Here is an 18,513-nt window from a genome sequence, read left to right as displayed (position 1 = left end):
AACCCCATTTAATAATAATAGTTGGGGGGACGGTATAGCTCAGTGGTAGAGCGCGTGGTTAGCATGCACGAGGTCCTGGGTTCATTTCCCGGTATCTCTATTAAATAACTAAATAAACCTAATTACACCCCCCCATAACAGTAATGCTAACGACTGTCATTATTAGAATAGCAGCTAACTCTGATTGAAGGCTGTGCGCTAGGTTTTGACATGCACTATCTTGTATAACACACATGAATACTGTTAAGTAGTGCCATTATTACTCCCATTTACAGACGAGAATACAGAAATCTGGCGAAGTTATATTATTTGTCAAAGCCAGAAGGCTTATAAGAGCCAGGGCTGGGAGTGGGACCCAGTTTCGTTTTGCTCGAAATGCTTTCTTGCCTTTCACCCGTCATAACAGGCAGCTCTTAAAAGGTAACAGCTGAAGAATTTCATTTGCGACTATACAGCTAATTCTTCACTTCTACGATTAAAACACATCACCTTTGACAGGAGTAACAGCTCCTATTTATTCTAGTTTCATTGGGGATTTGAAATTTTGGGAAACATGATGCCATGGGAATAAGGGTGCATCACAAACTCCTCAGAACTAGGAAGAGGATGGCAAAATTTCCATTGACTGATTTAACACATATTTTCAATCACTTTAAAAGCGTCCATGTTTTAGTCAACAGAGGTTAACAACTTAAACTAGCATTCATCTGTATTCTTCCCTAATTTTTCTCTCCAGTGTATTCAAGGTGTCTCTATTTGGTAATAAATGCACTTTTAAAAATAGTGCGGAATTAAGACAGGTCTCCTAGTTAATCCGAAATCGAGAAGGTTTGACGAGAACTAGTTCTTCCTTAAAATAAACTATGAACAATAACACTGTTTGGTGTCTGTTTTTCCCCAAAGGATGTAGAAGTGGACGGTTCGCTCTCACCTCTCCCCAGTTGCCATAAGCCCACTGAGGACAAGGGCCAGATTCACAGGCTCTCTGCTCATCGGGTTTTATTCTCTCCACGCAGTCATTGGCGGTGTATCCGTTTTCATCCTGACACACAACCACACGCCGCTGGGACCCACCAGCACAGGTACTGGAACACTGAAGACAGCAGACATCAGTCAACAGGTTAACCCCCACCTCTATCTCGGGGACACAAAAAGCAACTGGTTGAAAGATCAGAGACAAAAGTGACAGAAACAGTTCTCAAGCCATCCACCATGGACAGAAAACAATCATGAGAACCTCCCTTCTGTGGGGATGCTTAATGCTCACGTCTTACAACCACCTGGCAGGCAGAAACGTGGCTTCCCCCTTGCACATGTTAGACCTCAGTAGGTGTTTAATCAATGCCTAATGAGTGATAACGTCTTGTGATTTCCAAAGCAGTCCTATCTATCCTCTGCCTCTTTGAGAGGTTCAGAGGTTTTGACTGATACCATAGTCCTCTGGGAAACTCTTTTTATTCCCCCAAAACTGCAAGTGCCTTTTTAGAATCAACATTTGACTTTCTTTTCAACACAGGGATCAAATTCCAGGCTTAAGGAATTGCCAGTTGTTGAAATTAAGCTTCCATATTAACTCTTTCAATTACCCGAGGAAAGCATCATAAGATGTCCCTTACGTATCATTTTCCTGGCAGGTAACGTTCTCTTCTCTCTTCACAAAAGCCTCTGCTTCAGGGGCTAATGGTAGCAAGATCTGTTTTCTTCCTTTCTTTTTATCCCCCGGTGAACTTACTTGAATTCCATATTGGCAAACCTCTTTTCAGCCTAGTGCTGTCTTTCATGGTTGTCACAGAATTTATGTTTGCCCTTCAGTTAACTTCCCAAACCAGCTTCTCATAGCTCTCTTATTTATTTACATCTTGAGTGTTTTTTTCTTCCCATAATCTCATCATCTTTTGAAATGTGTTTGCTAGTATCCTTCACTCTGACCCGTCACTTATAAAATCTGTTTGGCTATAAACAACCATCTAGTCCCTCAAGCCATTCTCACGAATTATCAAGTCAAACTGCCTTTGTAATAACCCTGTTTTGCGTCTTGGGTTCTGATGGCTACCTCGTGCTATCAAACCCCAGCTCGAACCAGTGTTATTTCAAAATAACCATAAACACTGCTTCTTGCTGGTCGGCTTCTTCTACACAAAGATGTGAATACATCTATTTTTTTTTTCCTTATTGCATGGGGCCTCAGTTCAATTTCCCTGCCTAGGCTGGTCAAACTATCAATGATTTTAAAATATATTGAGTTTCATTTTTAAATGCAGAATGGGAAAATAGATTAAAGAATTTTGTCAGAGAAAATACACAGGTAATTTCTGATTTACAAAAATCCTACCTTCTATTCTTTGAGGCTTCTGATACTTACTTTAAACTTGGAAATATTTGTTTTCTACTTTTAAACAGCTTAATAGGTAAGAAACACAGAGAACTATTATTTTAATCGGCTTTGTTTGAGGACCAGAATATAAAATGTTAGGAAGGAACTTCCCGATTATAAATAGATATGGAATGAATATTTTCTCCCTTGAGTTCTTTCCTTGATAATACATCCTTGTATTAATCCTTTATTATGTCACCTGTGTTATTGTGCCAATAAAAGCTCCTTTAGGGAGCATCAATGTCATAACTTGTATCTCTACTGGCTCCAGAGTGCTGATCCCAGGATTTACTGCCTGGTCGGATCAGCATTTCTGGAAGCAATCTCTCTAAACCACATGCTACCTTCCTTTCAATATGGCTAACTGGAGCAAGAAAGGATAACAGATCCCAGATCAACTAAGCCACCAGCTGCCCAGTGACCAATCAGGTGCTTCCTACTGAGACCCTGATCAGAGACAGCACTTAGCTGGGGGCCGAGCAATTGCACTGCCCGGTCGTGAATGTGCACTGCACAGTTCTGAACCAGGGCAGGTCTGGGTCTTTTACTTCCACACACAGGTGAAGTGTTGCACATCCTCTTTCTCCACATCCAATTTTGTCATCTGGTGATTAACAGAGATTCTTAGTTCCATTCTCATGTTGCAGAATTTCGCTCTGGACTCCTCTGGTTAACACTTTTCCTGTCCTCTTTAGATAGATATATTTTCCTAGGTAAAAATTTCTTGGAACAAACCCTGACATCTATATTCCACAATGGACCAACCAAGAGAGAATGACCATTAGGGAAGCAAGAGGTGATGGGCATCTGTTTCTCTTACCTGCCTCATACACTTCCCCTTAACACCTGGCAGCCCAATTTTTCTTCAAGGAACCACTTCTCCGCCAGTGGATGCCACCTTAGTGGGACGGTCTTTTAAGATACTCTGCACTTCCCTGGGAATCTGAATTCTGAGCAGAGCAACTCAAGGGTGGTTCAGAGTTGAAAAGGATTCATCAAGCCAGAAATGCCTTAAAGGAATTATCCTGTAGTTCCACTTAGATTAGGACTGCAAACTACAGCCTGGGGGCCAAATCTGGCCTGCCGGCTGCTTTTTATAAATACACTTTTATTGGAACACAATCATGTGCACTTGATTATATATTATCTATGCCTGTTTTTGTGCTAAGACAGCAGAGGTGGTTAGTTGTGATGGAGACTGTATGGTTCACAGAATGGAAAATATTTACTATCTGGCCCTTTGCAGAAAACATTTGCCAGCCCCTGAGCTAGATGCCTGAAGATGCTCTGGCCTCAGTCTCTACTGGGGCTAAATGAACAGTTTTGTTTGTTTGGCTTTCCCTTGAAAGAGTCAGTTTCTTTTCCTTTGCTTGCAACCAGAGACCCCCTAATTGGTAACACACGGAAAACCTCATGCAAGGTTCAAGTTTATGCAGAAATGTGCTGTAAGATGAGGTTCTGATGCCAGAATCCACTGAAAGCACTGGATTCTCATTCTCCAGCATTCATGACTCTGCTGCTTTTCCTGCTGTGGAGGGAAGGAAGAACCATGCATCCTGCCACGCAGAGATGCACACACACGCCACCCACTTCTGGGAGTAAGTCAGGCACATCAAGCTGGAGCTGAAAAATCACACTGTCCACCTTCAGCCTCACTTAATCTAGGGAAAAAAAATCCCCAAACAAAAAACAGGCACAATGAGGAGGAGAATGGTATTGCCCATTGCTGCAAAAAGGTTACCTAATCCTCCCTAATTGGGAACTCTGCCCAAGGGCAGAATCATTCAATCTTAAAGGAATGCATTATCCACAAATGTAGTCCCAAATAAGAATAGCTTTCAATGCATTTTTTTTTTTAAGTTCTAGTGCTATCGTTAGAATACAAACGTGTGAGTTGTGAATTTTTTCAACCGGAAAAATCATGGGACACTCACTCAGTGATGACCTCTCTTGATCACCCTTTAATTTCTCAGAACCCAAATCTCTTCTAACCCCGGCAAAGGAAGTCTTAAAGTGGGAGGCAAGGGAGGAGAATGAGGTGGTAAAGGTCCCGGGCAACTGAGCAGATGTTCTGCTTACAGCCAACAGGTGCAGTTTGTGGAAACACTCAGTGGCTATCAGCATTCACAGGAAAGTGAACCTAATTTATTGAAACATGACCACAGTGGGAAACTGACAGGTTCCTTCTAATGCTTTTCAGTCTAGAAATAATGAAACACAATTAGCAGTACTGGGAGGAAACTAATAGTAAACAATTAAAAAGAAGACCCCTGAGTTATTAATAAACAGCTAACGCCCTATACCCATCCAGGGCCCCTTACTACCGTTATTATCCCACTTTAGACATGTCCAGTATCCCACAATATAATTATTCTTTAGAAAATTATTTAGTGTAAACTTCTGAAAATTTTGAGAGTATATTTTCCTTTTGAATATTAAGTACTATTTAATCTAATCAATTACCTAATTAAATATTCTTTAATATAATTAATAATTGCATAATTTAATTAAATATTATTTAATTTAAATATTATTTAGTACTAGGGTCTTCCTAAGTTGAAGGACAAAGATAATGATAATAAAGATAAAGATAACTGTTGACATTTATTAAATTCTCATTCTGTGACAGGCAGAGGGTAAAACACTTTATTTGCATCATTACATTTAATTTTTACAATAACCCAGGAAAGCTGGAATTATTGTTCACTTTGTTTTACAGATGAGGAAACAGGCTCAGAGAGGAGAGGGGACCTGCTGAAGACCCCAAAATTTGCAAGAGCAAGTCCTGGGATCAAACAGAGGTATATGCCCTCAAAGCCTGTGTGGATAACCATGAAGTCATGGTGTTTCTCCTCTAAGCACAGATTTTGCCCAGACTAGCGTTCCTCTCCTCATCCAGGACAATGATCTACTATTACAAACTGCTTAGGAAGTGTGACACTTCAAGACTACATTCATCTGGAAAACAGCAAGAACGAAAATGACTTTCATTGAAAACTCCATTTCAAAAAAGTTCTTTTGCCCTTTTAATTTTCCTTCAGGTGAGAGCCATCTGCCACCTGCAGGATCAATCAGGGCCTCCTCAGTACCTTCCAGGAAGCCACCTGATCAAGTGACACCCTTCCTCCACCCAGTTAAGGTAGCTTAGGGGTGGGAGCAGACCGTCTCGAGTGACACCTCTCCTGGGACTGCAGTTAACCCCAACAAATGAAAATGCACAACATCAATCCCTCCTGAGATAAAGATGCTCCAAAGGTGTTTCTGTTTTGTTTCCCTACAAGCCCAACATCAAGTGAAAGAGAAGAGAGCAAATTTGGGAAAGACGTCAGTGAATACTCACTGCTCCCCAGGGGCCGGTCCTCCACTGGTTTCCTCCGAGCACGTGGGTGCGGCTAGGGCTAACGCCCCTGAGGCGATAATCCTCGTTCTGGAAAGGGTGCTGAGCGAGGCTACTGTCTGGGGTCCGCTGAGGGCAAGGTGACATGGAACAGTCTTGCTCGGTTTCTGGGATATATTCGGGGTCGCACTCGCTTTGATCAATCACGTGGTCACTGTAGTTGACACAGACCACTTGCCGGGTCGCCCTACCTTGCCCACACGTCATGGAGCACTACATTGGATGTTCAGAAAGAGAAGGAGTGGGTCACGTGAAAGTGCGCTTTCTGTAGGTGACCCAGCACTCAGCCAGGTGCTCAGGCCAAAAACCTTGGTGTCATCCCTGTCTCCTCCCTTTCCTTCCCACCTGATGGCCGCTTCATGGAAAAACCCTGTTGGCTCAGTATTTGAAACAGATCCCCAGCAAGTCATGTGTCACCATCTATGTCATCACCTTTCTAGTCTATGCCATCACTGTCCCATGCCAGGACTTCTGCAGTGGCCTTTCAGCTGGGCTCCAGCTTGTAATCTTGACTCCTTCCTGCCTCCACCCAACCCAAGTCTGTAGTCCACATATCATGAACTGTGACTCATGCAAATGAATGTCAGACCATGTCATTCACCTACTGACTTCCCAATTCACTCTGAATAATGTCCAAAGTTCTTACCTTGACCTAGTAGGTCCTTGATGATGTGGCCACAGGCTACTTCCCTGACACATCTCAGATCACTTTCCACTCACTGCACTCCAGCCACACCGGCCTGACGGATGCTTTCTGAGCAGGCCAAGAGCATCCCCAGCTCAGGGTCTTGGCCCCTGCTCTCCCTTTTGCTGTACAACATGGATATCCAAGTGGCTACCTGCTTCACTCCATTCAAGTACTGCTCAGCGCAACGTGGGCCCTTTTCTGACCACCTTGTCTAAATGCACTTCTCTTCTTTCTCTCTGCCACTATTCTGCTTGACCTTTGTCCTTGTTCTTGTCAGCATCTAGTGCTATGTGATATACTTCTTTATCCGCTCACTGACTGGAATCTCCACTGGAATGATCTCCATTCCAAAGGAAAGGTGAGGGCTTTAATAGTCGGTCGCTGCTTTTCTAACTAAACTTTTACAAATATCTGGTGAGTAGACAGATGGCTCTGATAGATGTATAAACGTATGTTTGGATGCTTAGGGCATGAGAGTGAGATTACAGACCACTTATTGAGTACCTTCTTTGTGCTAAGCATTTAACAGATATAATCTCAAATAATCCTAACAACAGTTTGTAAGGTAACTTATCTTTGTGGTCTCTTTTCAGAGGAGAAGAAAATGAGATTCAAGGACTTAAACCAGACTACTCAAGGTCATGCAGCCAGTTAATGTCAAGATCTGGATTTTTACATAGCTCTCTTTGAATCCATCTCTCACATTTCATGTATGTATTCTGGTATTTATTGAGATATTCATCTCCATTCTCTTCACCTATCCTAAGTTTTTTATTTCCTGGACTCTGGCATTTTTGCAAGGCAGAAAGCAGGAGCTACCTGAAGACAAAGGTTTTTCTTCTTTTATGAAAGTCCACAGATGGTGGCTGGTGTGCACAGGGGGCTGGGTCCCCAGCATCGCATGAGGATTCCCACTTCTCACTCCTGGCAGGGAAGCCAGAGGCGCTGGACTCCAAGGGACCACAGGATGCAGGAGGCACCCAAATTTAAGGTAAGAGGCCCTCTCCTTGCTCCCCGACTTCTCCCTACCACTGTGGTCCTCCACATGCCTATTACAATCTAATGGGACTGGACTCAATTAAGACTGGATTTTCCAATCAGCCCAATAGGATGTGGGCTTAAGTAGACTGTAAGTTGATTTACACACTTACTAAAAAATGTGCATTTCTGGCACATCTGGCTAAGATTCATACCAGCTGCACATACATGGAGAAGAGCTCCTCAGAGACCAAGTCCAATTCTAAAATAGTACCCACTGACTTTGGGGACCCACAACTAGCCATCCTCCTTAGGATCCCCCCTAAGTCCTCTCCCAATTCCAAAGAAATCACTTGCTTACAGGGCTCCAGTCCAGAGCCTTCCACTGCCCACAGGGCGTCACAGAGCATTCCTCCTTTGCCACGGGTCTAGGCAGGGTCGCACAGGCACTCTCGTCCGCCACAGAGCCATCCTCGTCCCGACAGCTGACATATCTCATCCGGGTACCTTTTCCACAAGTGGCTGAACACTAGGTGTTGGAGTAAAATAATGCAGAAATGTTATTTGAAACGGTCACTGGCTGGATAGAAACCTGCTTTCTATAGTCACGAACATCTGCCTCCCCTTCCACCCTCTCTGCTTCTTCCATTCTATTTCTTACTGGAGTCCAAGACCCAAATCGCCACTGGGTCCTTGGAGCATTGTGTGTGCTTCTCCTGGCTTCCGGGGCAGCTGGGGGAGGGTGACAAGATGGTAATTCACAGTCCTGGACACGAGACGGGAAGAAAAAGCCAAAGTTACCTTTCAGTCAACGTGCGCTTTAACGGTCATGGCACACACAGATACAAAAACTAAGAATTCTAAGATCTCAGACTTCCGTATGATTTTGGGCAAGTCACATGACACCTCTCAGCTCCAACTGTAAATTCAACTATAAAATGGGATATAATCTGAGTCACTTTGTGGGTGCCTTAATACAGAGCAGGGATCTACATAATGATTTTAAAACCATATTTATTCACCTGCTTGTGTGAAAAAGATATTACATAAGATGGCACATAATTTAGGAAAGATCAGGATACCCTTTGAAAATTATTCATTGTTAATTTGTTTTTAATTCTGAAGGCCAAGTTCTGTTCCTACATTTTGATTCATTTCCTAACCAGAATTTGTTAATCATGAACTTGCTTTCCGAGTTTACCCGAAGCTACCTCCAAAGGTCCTGAAGAAGGTCAAATCTGGATATAAGAGGTGTATTCAATTTCCCAATGTCTAGAATTTACATCACACCCCTCAGTCACTCAGAGATGGAATCCCTATGATGGACTGAGGTCACCCACATGTAGCTAATATTCCCAGATTTACAAATGAGAAAACGGAAGTACACATCTGCTCACAATCATTCCCAGTCTCAGTGGTTAGCAGATATTCTATGATTAAATGCATATCCATTAAATGTCCAAGAGGTACCAGGCACAGGGCAAAGTGCTGGAGGCTCGTTGCTAAAGTCACTTTAGGGAGCTTATAAACTGTATGGGAAACCCTGTTATTTGGCTCCAGACCTTGCCTATTCCTCTGCCCGGGATCCAAAGGAAGGCACAGGGAACTTGTCACACAGTGAACAATTTATCCACATGACACAGCTGCAGGAACTTCCCTACAGTCAGTCCATGGGTACCACAGAATAACTTAGAAAAGTATGTTTGAATCTCTAAGGGGGTCACACAATCCTCACATCCTGACTGTTGAGATGTTGTAGCTAACAGTTCCCAGGCATTTATCAGGCAGTGGTTCGGAAATATTTCAATAAAGTAATAAAAATAAGGATGACACAAGTCAAAGTGATGTTTGGTTCAGTGATCAGTGATGACAACATGACCAACACTGCCACAGTCACTGACTTTCTTGAGACTTCAGCCATCCAAAACACATGATGCAAAGCATCAGACTGAGGATGCTCGGAGGGGAAGTAGCACATTGGGGCCACAGAGTGTGCGTTCTGGGCATAGTCTGGCTTCAAGTCCGCTTCTGCAATTAACAAAGCTGACGGGCAAACCCAAGTCTTCTCTTTACATATGATGCCAAAATCAAGGTCCACATGGAATAATGTGCTCGTGAGTGATTATAAATCAGCTCTTTTAAGATGTGCATGGTAGTGGGTAGATATGTATATGCATACCTACACACACACGCATTACATGCACATGTATATTGGTAAGTGTATATATATATATGTTTAAGTTTTACTGTATACTATAAAGAATGTATAGCACACAACTTACAAATAACCATAAAATACACAATTCTTTATTTTAACCTACATATAGCCAATTGATTCTCACAGAATATTTTTGTTGATTTTTGCTGAAATCTTGAATCTGTGGCCAAACTATGGTTATAATTGCTGGACAAGCACAGGTTGGACATGAATGTTAGCTGATATTTTGTTGACATTTAAGAGTACAGTGAAAGAAACAATGAAGATATGTGTCAGAATTTCACTCACTCACCAATGACAGGAGTAATTTCTTTGCTGAACCAGATAATAATTTTCCAATATCAGAAAAAGTATTTCCTTATTTGTTTGTATTATTTACAACATAATGGCTGCAGACTCAAGACTTTTTTAAACTTTAGTCTGCATTACTAATATGTGTTCCATCATTTTGTAAAGTCTATATGATCAACACAAAAATAAATTAAACTCAGAATTAAAGCATTTTCTGATTTCTGTGGTGTAAATACTCTTACCGTGGCCAGTTTCAAGCTACCAACTTGGTATCAGCGAACACAGAGTTGGGAAGGGATGCATTATTGCTCACCATTATGTAATATTTCCACCATGTAAACACGGACAAATGGAAATAACCTCAAAAACACAGATAATAATAAATTCTAGGAAAAGAATTGGAAAGTGGTAAGCTTTAAGTATTTCTCAACTTAGTTTTTACTATCATCTATTTAATTATAGGTTTATATTTTCAATTTTTAATAATTTCTGTATGTAACAATCAGCTTACAAAATTCCTGAAAATTTACCAATCACCTCTTGCTACCCGGAACAAGCCAGCTCCAGCACACTGCTGCCCGACCACAGGACACTATTTGCAGAACCCTACTTACAGTGAAATCATTAGAAAAAAAAATCTCAGTTCAAGAAAAAAAGCTCAAACAGTCCATCTTTGCCCTCCAATAGGAATCAGAATTAAACCTATGTACATTTTAAGTAAGCAGAGAAGAACAAAACTGGCACATCAAAATATTTGATTCAGAATGTAACAAAGAAGCAAATACAGAACACTTCAGCTAATCAACTGTTTTCCCTACCTACATACATACCTCTAACAGTACTTCAGTTTTGACTGAACTGCTGGGAACTTTTGGCATCTTAGCACCTAAAGCCAACAACTGATTTAGACAAAGGAGATGTACCTGGGTATCAGTGGGTCTAGTTGCTGCATTGCAGTCATTGTCATCCACCACCGACATGTATGTCCCAATAATGCATTTCACTGCTCTCAGCTGGTATCCTTGTCCACAAGTGACACTGCACTGGGGGAAAGAAAGAAAAGAAAAAGTATATACAGTCTAGCAAATGTTCGCTTTCCCTTTCTTTACCCGTAACATTCTATAAGAGAACAAAATTTCTATCATAGTGGGCCAGAGAACTAGCACCCAAAGAAATGAGATAATAGTGGCCAGTTCTACTCTGTACAATTTGTGCTGATTATAGAAACATCACTTGGAATTATTTCTGCCTCCCACTGGAATTACATTTGGAGTAGTTCAATTACTTTTAACTATGAACCCCTAGAAGGAGAGGAATGTGTTTCAATTTTTTACATCTTTCACACTGTTCCTAGCAGTGTTCTGTGGCTAAAATAGATACTTCATACTGTTCCGTGACCTATTTGACATCTGGAACAAATTCCTAACGAAATAGTCAGAGTTTGCATCGATAGTTCTATACAAGAATGGTGTTTGCAATATGACTTACAGAAGGCAAAGTATTAGAAACTGCCTAAATATGCAAGGACCAAAAGTCAAATAAATGTACCATGGCACACAGATCATAAAGAAAACAGTGTAGCCACTAAAAGGCTAACTGTTAGGTTAAAAAAAGCATCTAAAAACAGTAAGTAGAGGGAGTAACATCCTGGAAATGGCAGCTGGGGAAGCTCCAGCAGTCAATCCCTTCACGGAAGCAACCATTAAGCTGGCAAAAACTGGTAGAATCAGTCTTGTTTTGAACTCTGGAATCTAATCAAACACAGCAACTAAGTGAGTGCTTAATGAAGAAAGAAGCTGCCAAATCTCTGTAAGAAAGTGTTGTGACATTTTTGTTTACTCCTGTTTTTTGTTTCCTCCCCTTCCACATCACACATTCCTCTCAAATGCACGTGGAACCTTCTCCACTCTAGACCATATATTAGGCCACAAAACAAGTCTCATTGCATTTTAAAAGACTGAAATCCCAGAAAATATCTTCTCTGACCCCAACAGAGTGAAGCTAGAAAGCGGTAACAGGAGGAGAACGAAATATTCACAACTGTGTGCATGTGAAACAATAGTCTTAAACAACCAATTCAAAGAAAAAAATCACAAAGGACATTAGTAACTACTTTCAGATGAATGGAAACAAAAATAAAAAAAAAATTTTTTTAATAAATATAAAGATGCAGCAAAAGCAGTGCTCAGAGGGAAATTTATGTTTGTAAACACCTGTATTACTAATGAAGAAAGGTCTCAAATCAATAACCTAACTTTTCAACTTAAGGAACTAGAAAACTAAACTCAAATCTAACAGAAGGAAAAAAACTAATAAAGATGGGAATAGAAAAACAACAGGATCAACAAAACTAGAAGCTGGCTATTTAAAAAGGTAACAAAATTTTACAAACCTTTATCTACACTAAGAAAAAAGACAGAAGACGCAAATAAGTAGAATCAAAAAAGAAAGTGAGAGCAATGCTTCTGACCCCACAGCAATAAAAATGGATAATCAGAGTAAGGTGAGCAATTACATGCGAACATGTTAGACAATCTGGATGAAACGTACAAATTTTCAAACACACACAAATTACCCAGAAACACACAAATCACAAAAACCTGACTCAGGAAGAAAGGAAATTTGAACAGATTTATAAGGAGTAAAGAGATAAGTCAGCAATTAAAGACCTCCTAACAAAAGTACAGCACCAGATGGCTTCACTGGTGAATTCTACCAAACATTTACAGAAGAATTAAGCACAATTCGCATAGCCAACAGGTACAAACAACCCAAATGTCCTCGGAGGGATGAATGGATAAACAAATTATGGTATATCCACAGATGGAATGCTAGGCAGCCATAAAAAGGAATGAAGTATGGGTATGTGCTGCAACATGGATGAACCTTAAAAACATGCTATGTGAAAAAAGCCGGAGACACAAAAGGTCCCATATGGTATGATTCCCTTTGTATGAAATACTTAGAATAAGTATTATGCAAATGTAGACAAAAAAGAGGCAAGGGTAAGTGGACAACTCCTGCTTGCTCAGTGTGATCAGACACGATCAACCATTCTGATTGAGGATGCTATGTAACGGGGAGGATTCAGAGGTGTGCCAGTGTCAGCAGCAGGCATTGAAAGGGTGCAGTGATAAAGCTGCTCTCCTTTACCACAAGCATGTTGGAAACGGAGACAAGCTGGAGGGCTGAAGTTGCTGTGGCTGTGGCTGGACAGGGTGGAGGGAGAGCTGTTCTTAAAGAGATTACGTAAGTGACAGCCAACAGCTGCTTTGCTTCTCTTGGGAACATGGAGTGCTACTTAAATAGTACCCGGAACGCTTTTGCTTCTATATTAGGAAGGACTTGATTCCAAGAGTAGCGGCTTCTCAAATGCAAGCCCAAGGGACACTTTCATGCTCTCCTTCCAGAATGTGACTGTGGAACCTACATTTGGGGGCTTGAAAAAGATCCGTTGAAACAGAGAAGATTCCTGCAACCTTTGATCTAATTAACTCTATTTGAAGAGTCTGACTTATTTATGAGAGGTGAACTTTAGGAATTGTGACACTGGGAGCCAAAACATCCCTTCCAAATCCCAGTCCAGATCCTCCTGCCAAAGACACTGGCGCTGGATCTCATTCTGTAACAGACCCACAGCCACATGCTAGCAGGTAACATCGTCCAGACACGAGATCTGTTGTGCATTTGTTCAAAGGCGCTTATGCTCAAGCTACAGTTTTAACCCAAGGGCGAAGACACGCACATGGGTCTGTAAAGGGAATAATCAGCTCCAGGAGGGTGAGCGGCAACCCTCAGAAGTGGGGCAGAATGGTTGCAGAATTTCTAGTGTTTAGCGCCATGGAGGTACAGCGCACATGCCACATGCCACGGCAGTTAAATCCCTGCCTCTGGAATGTCCCTCTGCAAGCTTGCTCCAGATAAGAAGGAAAGAATGCAGTTAAGAATTTTATCATTCAAAATACCTGTCCCCAGGGACCCGCCTGCCAGGACGCACATTCTGGCTGCTGACAGGTCTGCATGGAGGCAGGCTTGGTCTCAGGGTCACAAACTCTATCGTTCAATCGATCTTCGCCAAACTGACACCAGACCTGGCGGTGCTTATGCCCCTTTCCGCAGGTGACCAAGCACTGTAACAAAAGGCAAAGGCAGTCAGGGTCATCTTGGAACAATGCAGAGTGGCTCCCGGGGGTTAGTCACTGATTAGCAGGACAGGTGTGCTGTTTCCTATAGCGGTTTCTCTGTCTCATTGCCATCTGTAAATACATCAAGAGTCAAGCTTTCTGCGCATTTGCTCACTCATTCATTCTGTATTTATTCAGTCTCTGGGCCAGTTTCAAGCACAGAATAAACCCAACCCAGCATCATGCTCTGAAATACTGAAAAACAGCATTCGTAGTTTGGTGGTACAGGAGTTAAGGGTGGGGAATTTACAGGTCAGACTAACCTGGGTTTTAATCCCAAAGCAATCACCTATGGATACAAAGTCAAGTGGCCTCCCTGTATTTCAATTTTCTCACCTGTACACTGGGGAGTACAATAGTGCCTACTGCCAGGAACTGTGAAAACTAAATGAGAAAAATCCAAGTAAAGTGCTTAGCACACATGCATTTAGTGAGTGTTAAATATAATCATCATTATGATCTTCACTCACTGCAGGAAATTTGAAAAACACAGAAACACATACAAGAGAAAGCTGTAACAATCCAAAAATCTCCCTATGAAGTTAGAGATAATCATTATTAAAATTGTGCTGTGTTCTTCCTGTTCTCTTTAGCTATGGAATGTTGGCTTATACCAAATGTACAGTTTGATTATTTCCCACCTCCATTTTATCAAGTACTTTTGCAAAGGTTTATTACTTAATTGGAGATGATATTTTAGCTAGTATTAGCTATCTAAGTAGAACTTAAACCCAATACCTTCTTTCAACGTCTTTTTTTAATCTAATGCTAGAGTTGATGCTAAGGCCGCCTGTTAACACAGAACGTAAGCACTGGGTTTGCTGTTTGTTTGTCCAGGAGTCAGACACTGTTCATTGTGTGCACTGTTATTTGTCTGCCATTTCAGGGGAATTAATAGTATCCTTTTAATATTCAGATTTCATTTAATGTGGAAAGGAAACAGTTAATGTTGCACTTGTATGGATGAGATCAGGGAACAGATGCAGAAGATGGAGCAGGGAAACACCTCTTCCCCTACATTCCTGACTTGGCCCATAAGTAAAGGAATTTCTGTGTTCCCCTTCCAAGGAAGGTGGAGGGAGGCACCGGCTCGGTGAGAATCTGCCTGGGAGAGTACCAGCACTGTCTATAAAGGCGAAAGAGAAGCTCCACCTTCTTTCCTTTGCTGTGCCATCTGTGTGCTGGGCCATCTGGGCTAAACAATGGGTGCTGGCTTAGGTTTCATCAGGTTAGGGACAAGCAAGACATACATCTTGGATACTCAGCCTGGTCCTTTCTCCTTTTTCCCAAGTTTTCCACCAGCAACTGGGTGGGTAATCAAATAGATCACTCACTGGGGTCTAATTGTCTTATTTCAAAGATAAGGAATCAGGGAACCTCATTTCTGACCTCAGATCTAAGCCAGTGCATCTTCTCTACAATTAACAAAGCCCTGATTTCCTTTATAGCAGCTTAGCCAGGGCTCAAAGAGGAGGGAAGGTGAGGGACTGGAACTTCAAAAGTCACAAACAGCAGCTACTGTGGTGGGTGATCCAGCTAAACCCACTGTGACCCTGAGGGCACCAGTGGACTAGACGTGTCCACTATGACAGACGTAGGGCAGGTGGAAGACTGGAGTTGTTTCCTCAAGGGGAGGTGGGAGAAAGGTACAGCAGGTTCAGCCTGAATAGACCAGGGGAGACTCAGAATTGAGCATCAGAGATGACCTGGGGGAAGTAAAAGCCCTTCCATCTCACCTCTGACCAGTCTCCCGACTTCCACTGTGGACAAGGGAACTCATTGCACCTCTGAACGGTGACTTTCTCTTGATGTGTGCACTTGCTATCATCCAGTACATCATTACGGGTGTTGACACAAATTGCCCTTCTCCTCTGGGTTCCACCATCACAGCTTTTAGAACACTGAAAGGACCGAAAAACGAAATCAAACTGTTGCTGAGTGTCTTATCAAGCATGCACAAGATTGTGGCTAGGCTGACTTGTCGCTTCCAGTCCCTAAGAAATAACCAACCAACAAACCCTAGCTGATTCTAGTTGTTATTTTGGGGGTATCTGTCCATGTTATCAACTTATTTACCAGGCTTATATTGAAGTCAATATTAGCAAACTAGCATAGGATGACAAAATTGGAAACAGCCTGTGGGGTATGAAAAGAGTGATTGGTTGAGTTGTCCCACCACTCCCAATTTTCCACATGCCATACCCATGTCAGACATTACAAATAGATCATGGTACACTTTCCTGCAGTTTTAATGGGGTCAGGCATTATGAATCTATCGTGGTACTCTAAATGAGGTTTTCTCAGTGCAGCCCTGCAGGGAGCCACCATCAACTAATCAGACTTAACGTCCAAGAAAAAGCCTCTCTGAGTGAGAACCAACTTACTTCAGTCCAAGCAGAATAGCGCCAGCCACCCGTGTTACATTCTCCCGAGCATTTTTCCCGGTTGCTTGGTTTGGGGTGACTACTGCAAAAACTGTCATCAATCTTCTCGGTCTTCCCATCTAGCCTGCTGTATTTGGCACAGTAGATGTCTAACGTGCGGTAACCCAAGCCACACTGGGCACTACATTCACTCCTGCTGGCCACGTGCCACCTATACACAAACAACGGGGAGAAACCAAGATTTCTGTTAAACAGGTACGTCTTATCTTGACTCAACTGGTGGAAGAGTTGAGTTCTTTTTTCTCCCTTAACTCAAATACCATGAAACCCCAAAGCCATAGTCAGTTACTGAAATCCAATTTTAAACCAACATATCCATGTATTTTTCATGGCTGCCAATATACATGGAAGTCAGAGTGATAGTCAGAGGTTCTCTCTGTGTGAAGATTCTCCCCTGATACAGTCAATCTGAAATTCAAGCAACCCAAAAGAAAAAAAAAACATTGGAATTCAACGGAGCAAAAAAAGAAATTTTATATTTAAAAGGTTCATGCAACCCAGCATTTCATTTATCAAGTAGGCTGCTTCAACAGAGAACCACTGTTGGAAACACCCCTCTTTAGAAACCTCCTTTATGTGGGTCTGTGCTGGAAAGTGCTCAATGAAAAGTCTGTGAATTAACAAAGGAATGGATAATTTGGACTGTAACTGAATTTCAAGTGTGCGAAACTGCGTGTATTATTATCTGTGAATAAAGTCTGTAAGTTTCTTGAAGACATGAACCATAGTTTGTATAACACAATTACAATAAAAAAGACTAATTTTTTTAGAGCATTTTTAGGTCCACAACAGAATTGAGAGGAAGGTACAGAGATTTCCCATATACCCCGTCTCCACACAAGCACAGACTCCCCATTATCCACATCCGCCTCCGGAATGGTACCTTTGTTACGACTGATGAGCCTACGATGACACATCATTATCACTCAAAGTCTATAGTTTACATTAGGGCTCACTCTTGGTGTCATATATTCTACAGGTTTAGACATATGTATAGTGAAATGTATCCACCATTATAGTATCATCTGGACCTAAAAATCCTCTGTGCTCCACCTGTTCATCCCTTCTGGCCCCAAGATTATATACTTTTAAAACGAGATCTGAATCTACAAATTTTTGTCAATTTTGTATTCCCTAGCACATATAAGAAGCCTTTCTTGGCACATAGTAGGTGCTCAGTATGTGTTGATAAGTCACATATTGGTTCTTTTAATGCCCCAGCAACGTGGCTCAGTACCTAAAAAAAGAAGGGAAAAAAGCTTAAATTGAACACAACAGTCTAAATAACTGAGCTTAAAATGTGTTTTGTTGATCAAATTCAGCAATCCTCAAAGGATCATTTCTCTATAGTCTTCACTGGAATTTTTCTCTTGATGGTTAATTCTCTTCTGCTCAGAAACTCGGTGGTTTACCAAATACAAATGGCCTAAAGAATTCCTCCGTCTACACTCAGGAAGAAAAGAGGAGTATTAGATACATGCTTATCTTGGAATTTCTCGCAAATGCTCAAAAGTAGGTCAGAGTTGAACTACTTCTACGTTTGGCATGTACAGTGGGCTACCGAGATTTTCTGTTAGAGTGACACAGTATTTGGAGGATTTTGTCCTCACTGGAACATGTTACATGAGAGATTGTAAAACAGTGCTTTATCTCATCCTATCAAAAGTTTAATCTGGGCAAACTCTCACTTCCCCAAGGAAGTGAGGCAAAAAATGTGGACCAATTCAAAACAGGCATCTGGAACTTTCATCTGCCCTTTGAATCTTGGCTACTTTCTCTTGCCTTCATCATCATTTCCTTGTGGAAAGGTTATTTTCCATCCTGGATAAGGGAAGCCAGAGTCCTGCCCCCAACAAGAAAGTGCACCAGCAGCTTGGGCTGGAAAGTGTACCAGAATTTCCTTGATATTCATACAATCCCCGGAATTCTAGCAGAGAAC

The 18,513-nt window shown here is 41.7% G+C and overlaps 1 protein-coding gene across 1 annotated transcript in view; it reads right to left on the bottom strand.

Annotated features, from left to right (window-relative positions):
- ADAMTS9 (ADAM metallopeptidase with thrombospondin type 1 motif 9) overlaps positions 1–18,513 on the bottom strand; it is a 156,812-nt gene that overhangs the window by 68,757 nt on the left and 69,542 nt on the right. The window contains 8 exon segments of the mRNA XM_006178299.3: positions 932–1,093; positions 5,715–5,984; positions 7,799–7,966; positions 8,099–8,203; positions 10,870–10,989; positions 13,912–14,076; positions 15,867–16,031; positions 16,515–16,725. Coding sequence (XP_006178361.2) covers positions 932–1,093; positions 5,715–5,984; positions 7,799–7,966; positions 8,099–8,203; positions 10,870–10,989; positions 13,912–14,076; positions 15,867–16,031; positions 16,515–16,725 — 1,366 coding nt within the window.

This window comes from Camelus ferus, chromosome 17, assembly GCF_009834535.1.
Source record: "Camelus ferus isolate YT-003-E chromosome 17, BCGSAC_Cfer_1.0, whole genome shotgun sequence".
Taxonomy (NCBI): domain Eukaryota; kingdom Metazoa; phylum Chordata; class Mammalia; order Artiodactyla; family Camelidae; genus Camelus; species Camelus ferus.
This window is presented reverse-complemented; position numbering and strand designations above follow the sequence as displayed.